Genomic DNA, 14886 nt, shown 5'->3' with positions numbered 1-14886 from the left:
AGATACGCTGCCGTAATTTCAAATCTGCGCCGGCATATCGTTACGCCGATTTTCAAAGGCAGATACGCTCCAAAAATAGGCATCCTCCGCCGACGTAACTTGAATGCGGCAGCCTATAATTGTGTGCAATATGACGTTGGCCGCTAGGGGCGCTTCCGTTGTTTTCGGCGTAGAATATGCAAATTACCTAGATACGCCGATTCACAAACGTACGTATGGCCGGCGCAATTTATTTACGTCGTTTACGTTAGGCTTTTTCGGCGTAAGGTTGTTCCTGCTATTAGGAGGCGCAGCCAATGTTAAGTATGGACGTCGTTCCCACTTCGAAATTTGAATTTTTTACGTCGTTTGCGTAAGTCGTTTGCGTAAGTCGTTTGCGAATAGGGCTGGACGTAATTTACGTCGAAACCAATACATCGTTGCGCCGTACTTGGGAGCAATGCACACTGGCATATGTACACGGACGGCGCATGCCGTCAATCACGTCAGGTTATCATAGATTTACATAAAACACGCCCCCCTTCCACATTTGAATTACGCGCGCTTACGCCGGCCCCAATTACGCTACACCGCCGCAACTTACGGAGCAAGTGCTTTGTGAATACTGCACTAGCTCCTGTAAGTTGGATAGGCGTAGCGTAAATACAATACGCTGCGCCGCCGTAACTATGCGCGCCCCTACATGAATCTTGCCCAGGGTTTTGCATTGGATGTGATGATGCTAAGACTCTGCCCACAGACTGGAGCTGCGGGCAGAGAAGGAGAGTGACAGAGTCTGCTGGTGCAAGGAAACAGGTAAGTAATACAGCCAGCACTGTACCCTCTAGACATGAGGAGCATTAAGCCCTTGCAGTATGAAGGGGTCGCAGTGCAAGGAGAAATGTTGTTAAAGTTGGGCTTTAATACAACTTACAGCAACAACAATAATAATGTAACGTGTTGTAAAAAGTACTTGAAAACATTATACAATGTTTTATCTAGGTATTTCCGGACTGTATTTATATACATGACCAATATTTGGTACCTGCACTCTTGCAGTAATATCTAGGAACTAATTACAATATACTGGAAAGCATTTGAAATCAAGACCATACTGTGCGTAGATAGTAGATAACAATGCTGTTTTGTTTAAAAAAAGGGGATACACTTGGCAGTCCATTAGATAATACCACCTGCACCCTTCTCTTTCCTTACTGAATATGAGCATCCCTAAAGTAAATACTTGCTATCCGTGGTATTTATGAAATTAACAGCATGGTAAGCAAATTCCCGCCATAATAAGGGTATACTAAACTCCTCACCTCTTCTCCTTCATTTCCATCTGTTTCTTCACTGTTTTCAAAGTGGTGTTTTTCTCTCTTTTTATAGTTGTTAACTTCCGGGCTGTGGATAAAAAGAAGCAAAAACACACGTCAACAATTTTCTTGAACTAAAATGGACTAAACCATTTAACACCACAAAAAAAATCTTAATGGATAAATTCAGCATCTATGACATCTGCTGTTAGTGGTGTCACACAGAAAGGCCTCTTATGGCAGTGGGAAAAAGTACAAAATAGAGTAAATATGTGATGCACAAATATCACAAAGTCATATCCTCCTTCTTTTGTGTCTTACGTGCTCACCGTCCCCTCCGGAGACTACAGCACACAGTGGAAGGGTTTCAGTAGCCGTGGCAGTGCTGTCTATCCAGAAAGCAGAGGGCTGGACTATGTGTGGCTAAGGTGCAATTTGCCTCAATAGATTTTTAAATGGGCCATTTATATATTTATTAACAAGGTGATCATATTCCGCACGTAATCTCTTCTTTTTTCAAGGGTGAATTTATTTATTTAATTAGTTGTCATCCATGCCACTTCCATATTCTTCTGTCCTTTCTCTTGCGCTCTTTCCAAAATATATTTTTCATAAAGTGGTTCACAAAACTGAACTGCGTGTTCTAGACAAGGTCTTGTTAATGCTTTTAAAAAGGGCAGAATGATGTCTCTCTACTGAGTACATGCCTATTTAAATACAAAACTGTATCTTGCTAATTTTGGAAGCTGCAGATTGTCATTGCATACTGCCATAGGTGTGCATAGGGGGTCCGCCAGGGCCAATGATTAGGCAGTACAGCCTTCCCTCCTGTACCAGGCCATGTCCTATTGATTCAAAAGGGGGGCCAGGCACCTGCCAAGCTGGAGGACCAGCTATACTGCCTTACTGCAGATACCCATCCTCTTGTTCCTTCCCCTACAGTGCTTCCGGCTTCTCCTCCTCTCCCTCCCTCCTTCTGCGCAGCAGGGGGTTTAGTTCTAGCATTTGCGCCTCCATCCTGCCCTCAGTCTCTTTCTCTTGAATGTAGGACATCAGGGGTCTGTGGAGAACACTGATATTTCACCAAAGCCCCCAAAAGGGCAGTTATTTTTTTTTAAAGAATAAATCAAATAAAAAAATCGAAAAAAAAGAAAATGTCAAAAAAAGCATGATTTTTTTTTTAGGGATCCATTCTCAGGTGGTTTTCACTCAGTCATTTTTGCCATGGCTGCAAAACAAAGCATCGGTGCTGCGACATGTGTACACCCCTAGCCACTGTCTCTGTTGCTCTGTTTTTGAGCTTTGGGGTCCATACCCCAAAGCAATAGGCTGCGCACACATATGCATACTGCCATGTTCTGTCTATATTTACAAGGTCAGACTGCATGTAGCTGGTTCTTGTAGCCCTTGCATTTTACATTCACCCACACTGTGTAATGTTTTTTTAAGACAGTTTGTACATTAATCACCCCTCTCAGGGACAGTATTCCACTACAAAACGTTTTTTTGTCATTTGCTTGAGACACAGAAATAGTAATGTTTTTAATCCCAAAGAGTAGAGTAGTGGTGCCATACTGAAAATTGGGGTACGCCACTTGCAACCTTAGATCTTGCAGAGTATGAATTGAATGATCATGGTCTGAAAGCCATTTCACTACAAACTGAAATTTCAAAACTTATAGGGCCAGATTCACGAATAATTGCGGCGGCGTAACGTATCGTAGATACGTTACACCGCCGCAAGTTTTCATCGCAAGTGCCTGATTCACCAAGCACTTGCGATGAAAAACTACGCCAGCGGCCTCCGGGCCAATTTAAATGGGAGTGTGACATTTAAATTAGGCGCGCTCCCGCGCCGGAGCTACCGCGCATGCTCCATTTCCGAACTCCCGCCGTGCTTTGCGCGCCGTGATGTCATTTTTTCGAACGGCGACGCGCGTAGCGTAATTCCGTATTCCCGGACGGCTTACGCAAACGACGTTGATTTTTAAATTTTGACGCGGGAACGACGGCCATACTTTATACAGCAATACACTTATAAAACAAAGTATCAAAATAAATATGGAACCGTGGTTCAAATGATAAAACAGCGCTAAGAAGTGTATAGCCCCAGGTAGGAGCTTTAAATATAAAAACAAAGGTGGTGTGCTAGGTGATCAATAAGCAAGGCGTGAGTGCACCCTGTACCCTATTTAAAGATTCACCAGACTAATAATAAAATTCCCAAATGGGATGCAGGCTTACCACAGCCTGTAAGAGGACTGGCTTGTAAAAGTCAATCCTCTCAGGCACAACCTCCTTATGTTTTCAGAATCTGCCACAGGTCATTCCAATGGGGGCACATATAGGCAAAAGAGAATACTCAATAGTGAAGTAAGACCAAAAAATATCCCACACAATGCCAGGAAAACAAAGCCCCCTTAAGTAAATGCCCGTACAGAAAAACCAAAGTAAATGAACAAGTAATCAAGCCTGTAATGTTCTGCTGTCACCGCCGTCCACGAGCACCAGGGGCCGCACGAGTGTTTGTATCGCTGGTAGCGCTGGTAACCAATGGTCAGCTTGTGGAGCGCAGAAAGACTTCCTGTGTTGCGCCGATGTAGCCACGCCCTGACGCGTTTCGTCACTTCCGACTTCGACTGAGGGCGCCCTCAGTCGAAGTCGGAAGTGACGAAACGCGTCAGGGCGTGGCTACATCGGCGCAACACAGGAAGTCTTTCTGCGCTCCACAAGCTGACCATTGGTTACCAGCGCTACCAGCGATACAAACACTCGTGCGGCCCCTGGTGCTCGTGGACGGCGGTGACAGCAGAACATTACAGGCTTGATTACTTGTTCATTTACTTTGGTTTTTCTGTACGGGCATTTACTTAAGGGGGCTTTGTTTTCCTGGCATTGTGTGGGATATTTTTTGGTCTTACTTCACTATTGAGTATTCTCTTTTGCCTATATGTGCCCCCATTGGAATGACCTGTGGCAGATTCTGAAAACATAAGGAGGTTGTGCCTGAGAGGATTGACTTTTACAAGCCAGTCCTCTTACAGGCTGTGGTAAGCCTGCATCCCATTTGGGAATTTTATTATTAGTCTGGTGAATCTTTAAATAGGGTACAGGGTGCACTCACGCCTTGCTTATTGATCACCTAGCACACCACCTTTGTTTTTATATTTAAAGCTCCTACCTGGGGCTATACACTTCTTAGCGCTGTTTTATCATTTGAACCACGGTTCCATATTTATTTTGATACTTTGTTTTATAGCTTTATTGGGTTTTTTACCCATTTTAAAATAGCAGCTCTTTGGATCTTTTTATCAATTTTAGTTACTATTGATAAATCCAACACCTTTCCTTCACTTCTTTTTCTACACTTGGGATCAGATAATTTATTGTCCACTGGCGCCGGAAGTGCATTTTTAGTCCCATACCTGTCCAGTTTATGCACCTTTATCTTTACAGCAATACACTTGCTGACTAAAGTTAAGGCACCAAAAAAAAAGTGTAACTTTGCGACGGGAAACTAGACTAGCGGCGACGTAGCGAACGCGAAAAACCGTCGTGGATCGCCGTAACTCCTAATTTGCATACCCGACGCTGGTTTACGACGCAAACTCCCCCCATTGCATCTTAAGATCCGACAGTATAAAACAATTACACCTGTCGGATCTTATGGCTATCTATGCGTAACTGATTCTATGAATCAGTCGCATAGATAGAACAACAGATACGACGCCGTATCAGGAGATACGCCGTCGTATCTGCTTTGTGAATCTGGCTCATAGATCTTAATTTACACTTTAGCTCTCTGTGATAAACTGTATAGCAAACACATACACAGTGACCCTCTGTTCAGAAGTATGCTTAAATTCTCATTGAAAGAGATCAGTCCTTCGGTAGCAATAGTAAAATGGGCTTCCATCTTCACCCAGTCTTCCTTCTGGGTTCATGGCCTCTGGCTGTTCTCTTGAGTCCCAAAGCCTTAGAAATGGCTGCAACCCTTTGCAGACTGATATGTCAATGAATGTCTTGAATTACTTTGTGTCTCATCTGTTCTTGAATTTCTTTAGATCGTGGTATGATGTGTTGCTTTTTGAGATATTTTATTGTGCTTCACTTTGTCAAACAACTTCTATATAAGTGATTTCTTGATTCAACGGGTCTGGCAGTAATCAGGTCTGGGTGTGACAAGTGAAATTTAGCTCAGCTTTCCAAAAAATGTGGTTATTCCCAGTTCATTGATGATTTAACAAAGGAAGGAAATTACTTTTTCAAATATGGATGGCAGATTTGGATAGCTTTTTTCCCTAAATAATTTATCATTTAAAAACTGCATTTTGTATTTACTCGGGTTATCCATGTGTAATATTAAAATTTGTTTGATGAGCTGAGTCATTTAAGTGTGACAATATGCAAAACAAAAATCAGGAAGGCGGGAAATACTTTTTCACAGTACTGTAAATACTGAGTTAGGAAGGGAGCTCAGTTTTATGTATAATGTTGATATTTAAAGATAACCATTAGGCTGAAGGTACGTCTTGAAAAGAAGGTTCTTTTACCTCATTTTCTTTCGTAGGATCTGCACTTCCTCCTTTGCTCTTCGGACAACGTCATTCACCTGGGCTTCCAGTGATGGAGTGGGGGTGGTAGGTCCCCCATTCACACAGCGTGCATTTGCCCTTGATAGACTACGGCGCAAAGATTCATTCATAGCTTCACTCTCCACTAAACGTGTCCTGGGAGCAAAATAACATATTGTAATTTCTGATGGACTGTGATAATTGGAAAATGTTATAATGAAATAATTTTACAATATTTAAAAAGGCTGTGCTTACTTGTTACTTACTATACAGTATATCGTCATTAAATATGCAGTTCAATGCACCTGACTTGGGGGTGAAGGAGAAAAGTTTACCCAAACAAAGGGGACTGATAAAAGAAAAATAGGGTTTTGTACTTTCTGTAAAATCGTTTTCTTGCAGTCCATTGAGGAACACAGAAAGTCAATCACGTTCAGGTTATGCTGCGGTCTACAGGAAGACTGAATATTCTCCCCTCCCTACTAGTATCATGTCTTATGCCGCGTACACATGACCGTTTTTCATGACATGAAAAATGACATTTTTCAAATTGGTCATTAAAAACAATTGCGTGTAGGCTCCAGAGCATTTTTCTCGACGTGAAAAATGGGCATCAAAAAATTTAGAACATGCTCTATTTTTTTCCGTCGTTTTTTTCGTCGTTTTTTTACGTCTTGGGGTGCAATACCACCCCTTGCCAGCAGTTGTCGCCACAGGGGTTCTGGCAGAGCAAGTTTTTCCCAGCAGCCAATTGGAGGAGTTTTCCCTCGCGGGGCATGCTGGGGGAGAGTATATCTGTGACAGGGGTCATGTGTTGGTAAATCTTTGCGGGGTCCCCGTTCCAGGTGCGGTATCCACCTTCAGGGTACGCGCATCCATGGACCCCGCCAGTGTGGCCCACCTGGCAAAAGCTGAAAGCTGCATCGAACCTCATCCTGAGGAGAAAAGGGACCCCAGTGTTTCACTGGGTTCCATGACCTGTTGAGAGAATCCCAGTCTGGGATCGGGCGTCCGGACCACTGAGGCCTCGTACACACCACCCAACATGTCCGATGAATACGGTCCGCGGACCGTTTTCATCGGACATGTCCGCTGGGATCATTTGGTCTGATGTGTGTACACACCATCAGACCAAATTCCCCGCAGACAGAATACGCGGTGACGTGGCGGCGACGAAGACGCCGTGACGTGCGCGCACCAGGAAGTTCAATGCTTCCACGCATGCGTCGAATCACTTCGATGCATGCGTGGGATTTCGGCCCAGCGGACATGTCCGATGAGTCGTACTGACCATCGGACATGTCCGACGGACAGGCTTCCAGCGGACAAGTTTCTTAGCATGCTAAGAAACTTTTGTCCGCTGGAAACCTGTCCGCTAGGTCGGGAAACTGTCCGGTCGGCCCTACACACGACCGAACATGTCCGCGGAAACTGGTCCGACGGACCAGTTTCAGCGGACATGCTCGGTAGTGTGTACAAGGCCTGACAGGTATGTTTGCTGTTTTTACTATTTTCGCTTACTGTTACAGGACTTATTCAGATAAAATGGAGAAGAAGTGCTTCCCTGGGTGTGACAATGACTATTCACATTTACCCCCACTGCATCTGATCCATTTATCCATTGCTGCTCAGGAAATGCAGCACCCATCTGACTATTATGGCCACACTGGTGATTAAATCTTTCTGCTACTGAGAGATTTAACTGCTTGCTGGCAGTGACCTCATATGCAGTACACTCAAATCAATATGATCCTAATAAAATAACTGTTAAAAACAGTTGAATCTCTCAGTAAAGAGATTTAAATCACATGTGTGGTCCTGGGTTTGCAGGGCTGCTAGATTAATGGTATACTTGAATTATCAGTTTGCCATTGTATTCAATAAGCATATTTACCTCAGTTCTTCAATCTCATGTATATAGTTCTGTATCAGTGCCTGTATCTCTTCATTACTGTCACCTGATATAGGAAAGAAAAAAAAAGAAACATGATTATTTAAAGTGTTTGTAAACAATCACCTTGTAAAACCACCCATTCAGTTTAAAATAGAAATGAAATGCAAAACATTTTTGTATAGATATAAAAAAAAAAAAAGTTTTCCCCTTTTTTTATAAGTTCCTTCTGTTTTCAGCTGCATAAGAGCTGGGGGGAGGAGAAGCAGCAGCAGCACACTGAGCTTCCCTGTGAATGGCTGTGCAGGGGGCATGTCAGGACAAGTCTGATCATTGGAGGAGAGCAGGCTGAGTTATCAGCATTGCTAGAGAGCTGACCACAATGTGCTCTCCTGCTTAGTTTGGTCAGTTTTTATTAGGAAAGCAGGACACCAGGAATTTCACACAAATGAAGCAATACAAAGAGAACAGGATACTTTCTTATACAAGTTCATGGTACAGCAGACACATATCAGGAATAAGAAGTGTTGGGGTAACAAACACATTATTTCCCATTTTTAAAACAAAATATATTCTTGACAAGCTCTTATAAAGAGGTCTGTTAAAAATCATCTATTTCCCTTGTCTAAAGAACAGTGACAGATGCAAGAAACAATATGAATGGGGATTGCATTATTTTTATTGGACTGAAGCACAATATTGAACCTTGTACACACGATACGAATGTTGGAAGGGGATTGTCTGTTGACAGACCGTTGTCCTAAAAATCTTAGCCTATGGTGCGCTCCTTTACACATTTGTTGTCCAACTTTCCGCCAAGAAATGTTGGATGACAGGCTAGTAAATTTTCGTCAGACAACTGCTCCATGTCAGATTTTTGTATGGTCAGTACACAAATCCGTTACACAAAAGTCGAAAGTACAAACATGCATGCTCGGAATCAATGCTCACCAAACACGAAATTAGCAGAAGGGGCCCAAAGGGTGACGCTCAAGAGCTAAAATTCCTCATAGTACGTCACTACGTTCGTGTTTGTGGCATGAAAATTGTGTACCATTAGTATGCAAGACAAGATCCTGGCACACAAAAATCAGACGCTCAGTTGGCCATCAATCGTACCATGTGTACGAGGCTTAAGATTATTTATTCTGAAACAGTTTTCTACATTGGCTTTAGCTGAAATCTCTGTATGGGTCAGATGACTATGTCACGATACTGCCTGGCCTCATTTGTTTCCTGATCTTTATTTCTCTGATAATATTTTAAGAGTGCAGTTTTCTATATACAATTTTACAGTATGGTATTTATTTCCCTATGGACTATAAAAGGAAAATAAATGATAGAAAATAGAAGTATTTCTTACCAGCCCTTTGTAAAACTCTTGCTGCTTCTTGACCAGCCATGCGGGTGACACGGGCATTAATAGCCCTGATGGCTTCTTGTAGTGCAGCCACACGAAGGCGCAGTGATGCATTTTCACTTCGTAGCATAGACAATTCTTCACACACATCACTTAAAGCATCAGACCCAGGAACTCGATGGCCCTGAGAACACATGTTTATTAAGACTATTTGTCAACCCTGTTCTATTCCCACTGTTAATCTACTTCTGGCAGTCCACAGTTCACATAATCTACTAGATTCAAATTTTTCTGAAATATCATATACGGCTAACAAAAAAATAACTAAACATTAGTTTACATAGTCTTAGGTGTGAAAACAGGAATATATTATGTAATATATTCATTAAGTCAACTTACAGTTTTGTACTCCTGTAGTTCTAGGCGTAGCCGAGCCAGCTCTGCCCTTAGTGCCTGAACTTGCTGACCACTCTGCTCCTGGTTAGCTGTCACACGATTCTTGATGTTACGTGCACGGTTGGCATACTTCAAGGTATTTAATGTTTCCATAAAATCACGATCAGATGGAGAGACACAGGCTATCATCATGGTCTGACTGGATGGAGAAACCATTAAATAAAATAGTAAGTTTAAATACTGTTATACAAAGGGGGTTATTTAAAAAAGGCAAATCCACTTTGCACTACAAGTGCACTGCAAGTGCAGTCGCTGTAGATCTGAGTGGGACATGCAAGGAAACTAAAAAAGAGCATTTTTGCTTGCACATGATTGGATGATAAAATCGTCTGATTTTTCCCTAATTTCAGAGCTTCCCCTTGTTGTAATATCAATATATATATATGTGTAGGTATGTATGGCACAATATATTGTATTACATTACCATATTGACCAGGAATTCACTTGAACTGTCCAAGCCAGCTGAATCTAACATATCAAAGGTACATAAGACCCTTTGATGTGTTAATCTTATCCAAGACTACCTAGGTGTGTGAGATGGCCTGGTAACCTCAAAGGGTAAATTGTTTACATACATAAGGAAGTATTTATTGATGGTAATTAGACTTGAGGGGGTATTCATTCAGGGAAACATTTGGTTGACCTGGAAGAACCCCTCCCTCCAGTGTGAGACCAGTATTTGAGACATTCAAGCTGGCATTCAGTCAGTCTTGTCACTGAGTATATTCTCTGTATGAATATGGCACAGGTCTAGGAAAAGATGAGACTTTGTATTACTCTGTTGGATTTGTATCATCTGTGGAATTTGGACTTTATTCTGTATTGGAAGTCAAATAAATGCACTCTCTGGAGAGCCTGGTGTGTTGCTGCGGAAGAACATAACTTTTAGTCATCATACTAATACCTAAATATCAATTATCTAACCGGACTACACTATACATTTATATCACTACATTGGTGCCGTGACCCGGATTAGAACCGGATATCACTACACCCCTCAGATCTACAGCAATCTACAGTGACTGCACTTGCAGTGCACTTGTAGTGCAAAGTGGATTTGCCTTTCGTAAATGACCCCCAAAGAGTTTTTTTTTTTTTTATATTCAACACTATTTCTAGTGCAGTTAATAATTTCAAATGAATCCATATTTCAGTAATAGCAGTCACATCAGATCTTAGTATGTTTTGGCCAATTTCTGATCTTTTTGGTACTGGACTCTACATTGTACTGCAGAATTGCGATTATAAAAATACATGTATGTCGTAGGTGCATGCATTTCACAGTGTTCGTTGGCAGACGTCTCCAGTACAAAGAAGCCACACACATTGAAAAAAAAATGAGTGTACAGGAAGTTGATGAAAGGTGAACATTTTGCAAAACAAACAAGGCTTAAAGCTGATTTCCAGCTTTCAATAACGTTTTTTGTTTTGAAAATTCTCTTTATTCGGCTTCTGTATTGCAAGGTACAAATCAAAGTATATTGGGTATACACAGGCTTACATAGCTACATAGAAAATAAAGAACAAAAACAAACAAGAAGGCGCAAAAAAAATATCCAAAGTACTGCTTGTAAATAACTATAGAATCAGAAAGGGTAGAAGGCAGGCTTACTCCACTAAGTTTAAAGCGGAGTTCCACCCAAAAGTGGAACTTCCGCTTTATCCACTCCTCGCCCCCTTACATGCCACATTTGGCATGTCATTTTCTTGGGGGGGGAGTGGGGGCTTCAGGAGGAGCGAGACTTCCTGTCCCACTTCCTCCTTCTGCCCAGGGACCACTAAGGCGATACGTCATATAGCCTTTTAGCGGCCCCTCCCTGTACGCGATCACCTGGGACACATGACAGGTCCCAGGCGATCGCCTATCCCCTCAGGGAGCGCTGCGCCGCTCGCGCATGCGCAGTGAGTGCCCGGCTGTCACGGCCAGGTGCCCACAGTTGCAATGGAGGAGACGGAGGTAAAGGGGGCAACCGGAACGAAGCACGTCGCTGGACCGTGGAACAGGTAAATGTATGTTTATTAAAAGCCAGCAGCTACACTTTTTGTAGCTGCTGACTTTTAATAAACATAAAAAAAAGGCTGGAACTCCCCTTTAAATAGTTTGGACCAACCTTCGCTAACAAATTCAGCAACTGGTAGCAATGTATGAACTGTAGCCTCAGCTAGTATGCGATGGGATTGATTTACTAAAACTGCAGAGTGCAAAATCTAATGCAGCTGATGTAGCCAATCAGCTTATAACTTCTGCTTGTTCAATTAAAGTGGGTGTTCCGCCCCTCACCCTCCAAAAATTAAAAGTCAACAGCTACACATACTGTAGCTGGTGACTTTTAATATTAGGACACTTACCTGTCCAGGATTCCAGCAAAGTCAGCACCACAGCTGATGCTACCTCGGCTGTCCATACTGTGCGCTGCGCACTCTTACTAGCCTGGCAACAAGAGAAGAAGGGAGGAGGAGGGGGCTGGACTTCTGATGTACCTCGCAGCGGTGAGGTCCAATGAAAGTGGGGACAGGGTACATGTCAATAACAGATTCACCAGAGGGGGGGAGGAATTAGATAAGCGGAAGTTCCACTTTTGGGTGGAACTCCGATATAAGCTTTGACAAAGAAAACCTGGAAGCTGATTGGTTTCTATGCACAGCTGCACCACAGTTTTCACTCTCCAGTTTTAGTAAATCAACCCCAATGCTATGTTCCGGCAGTGGGATGGACTTCCTGTGCTGCACCCAGAACAAAATTGATTTGGACGGAGTACTGGGTCAACCTTTCACAGGCAGCATTGTATTCTATGTATAAATACAAAGCTACCTCTGAGTGGCTGAGCGGAGAAACAGGCATGCTCTCCACCTCCTCCAATCAGAGAATGCATTGCAATAATCCTGAAAATGCAAAGCATTCCCTAAATGGTGGCTATGATGAGCGTCTGACTTACTGTAATCACAATGCATCAATCTGGCCTCTTAGTACGAGACCCGGAAGCAAATCGAGATCATTGAAGTAGCAGTGTCGACTTCAGTGAATCACAGCTTGATCAGGTATGGTATATACATAGGTAGTGGTTTACTAAAATTGGAGCGCACAGAATCTGGTGCAGCTGTGCATGGTAGCCAATCAGCTTCTAACTTCAGCTTGTTTAATGAAGTTTCGAAACTTGGAAGCTGATTGGTTTCTATGCAGCAGATTTTGCATGCTCCAATTGTTACATTGGTCCAAGATAGACTAATGTAATCATGTAAAATATGCCATACCTGGACATCTTCTTTAATATTTCCAATTCATGCTCCACTTTGAAACTCTCACAAGCTAGTAGTACTATAAGCGACCATCCACTTCTCCTTTACCTAGAAACAGCTCTGGTTTGGTACCAATATTAAACAAGTTGATATATGTAACTGTACAGTCTTTTACGTCAGAGCTAGCAATGCCAATATTCACTATATTCACAAATGGCTACACAGGCAATGTTTATACATATACAGAGGTAAGAACACTTGACAAACCCCTACATAGTCTATCTCCCCTTCAATTCATCAGGAATGCTGCCAGACTCATCCACCTCACCAACCGCTCAGTGTCTGCTACTCCTCTCTGTCAATCCTTCCACTGGCTTCGACTCACCCAACAAATTAAATTCAAAATACTAACAACTACTTACAAAGCCATCCACAACTCTGCCCCCAGCTACATCACTTACCTAGTCTCAAAATACCAACCTAATCATTCTTCTCAAGACCACCTGCTCTCTAGCTCCCTTATCACCTCCTCCCATGCTCGCCTGCAGGTCTTTTCCAGAGCCTCTCCAATTCTATGGAACTCCTTACCCCAATCTGTCCAATTATCTCCTACTCTATTAGCTTTTAGATCAGGGATATGCAATTAGCGGACCTCCAGCTGTTGCAGAACTACAAATCCCATGTGGCATAGCAAGACTCTGACAGCCACAAGCAGGACACCCAGAGGCAGAGGCATGATGGGACTCATAGTTTTGCAACAGCTGGAGGTCCGCTAATTGCATATCCCTGTTTTAGATGATCTCTGAAAACCCCGCTTCAGATAAGCCTATCCTACCCACACCTAACAACTGTATTTTAATTTTCTCCATCTGATCATCCCCCACAGCTATTACCTTTTGTTCCACTTGACCCTCCCTTCTAGATTGTAAGCTCTAACGAGCAGGGCGCGTATAACACTCACTTTTTTACCCTGAAAATAGAGGGTAAACTGTGCCTGCGTGTTATACGCAGGGGGTTGTGGATTTTTTTCCCCTGAAACTCCCCTCTTAAAGTTAGAGTGGGTGTTATACGCCGATAAATACGGTAGTAACCGCACTGTCTGCTCCCATGGTGTAAAGCACTGCACAAACTGTTGTTGCTATATAAATCCTGTATAATAATAAAAAATAATAATAACAAAACTATAATATACAAGGTATATTAAAAAAAAACAAAGGTTGGCGCTGCGCTAGTAAATTAGTGATAAAAAAGTGATGAGTAATGTTATGAACAAACAAAAAGAAAGACAAGTAGCAGCTAGCACTAAAATGTGTACAACAAATTAAAAAGCATAAATATAGAAAACAGTGCAGCGCTGCACTGTTTTCTATAATATACAAGGTTACCTAACTATCCATAGGAGTGGAATGCAGCTTCTATTTAGGGTGATTCCCTGTAATCATTTGTTGAACCTGTATAACAATCTGAATCATACATATCATTCCCACGTGCATTCCCTACAGCCATCTGTATTACAGTGGTGAATTTTTTTTTTCTTAGTAATGTGCTTAGTTAGCAAGAAAACGAGTATAGTAGGAAAGTAGACTGAATTACCTGTTACCTCCCAATGAGTCCTGCAAAAGTCGGGTGAGTTTTGAATCTCTGTATGGAATGTGAAGAACCTTCTTGCTCTGATCGCCCAAAGCGCTGATTACATTCCCCAGAGCAAGCTACAAAAAGAGAAACATTTCTGGTTATGCACTTGTACCTAATGGTACTTCTGACTGGTCATAGCAACCATCCAGTTTTCTACTCACTGCCCAGCCTGACTCCAGTACTAAGGTTGAGCTCCCTTCAGCTGATGGGCCTGATACAGCTAGTTTTTAGTTCCTTTCACATGCTTGATGTGGGCTGCCTGTTTGGCCAACTTTCTAGATTTTCTTTTGTAGCCTATTGCTTCTGTGGTGTGCCAAAGCCTGGTGATCCAGACACTCACTTCAGAACTGAAAGTTTATATGCACAGGAGGACAGCCCTAGTAGTAGTGATCCTCCGGGGAATGAGATTTCTATTTGAGCTTTTCTGGGACCTAGATG

General features: G+C 42.5%; 1 protein-coding gene across 13 annotated transcripts in view; it reads right to left on the bottom strand.

Annotated features, from left to right (window-relative positions):
- KIF21B (kinesin family member 21B) overlaps window positions 1-14886 on the bottom strand; it is a 162731-nt gene that overhangs the window by 61699 nt on the left and 86146 nt on the right. For all 13 annotated transcript variants that reach the window (XR_005747053.1, XM_040337745.1, XM_040337748.1 and 10 more), the window contains exons 7-12: window positions 14407-14522; window positions 9520-9715; window positions 9124-9304; window positions 7764-7827; window positions 5849-6025; window positions 1302-1383 (exon numbers count right to left, since the gene is read on the bottom strand). Coding sequence is in view for 12 of the 13 variants with exons in the window: in XM_040337745.1 (XP_040193679.1) it covers window positions 1302-1383; window positions 5849-6025; window positions 7764-7827; window positions 9124-9304; window positions 9520-9715; window positions 14407-14522 (816 nt within the window). In the remaining variant the exon portion in view is untranslated. The remainder of the gene's footprint in view (window positions 1-1301; window positions 1384-5848; window positions 6026-7763; window positions 7828-9123; window positions 9305-9519; window positions 9716-14406; window positions 14523-14886) is intronic.

Source organism: Rana temporaria, chromosome 2, assembly GCF_905171775.1.
Source record: "Rana temporaria chromosome 2, aRanTem1.1, whole genome shotgun sequence".
Lineage (NCBI taxonomy): Eukaryota > Metazoa > Chordata > Amphibia > Anura > Ranidae > Rana > Rana temporaria.
Note: the sequence above shows the minus strand (reverse complement) of the source record. Positions and strands in the feature narration are given on the sequence as shown.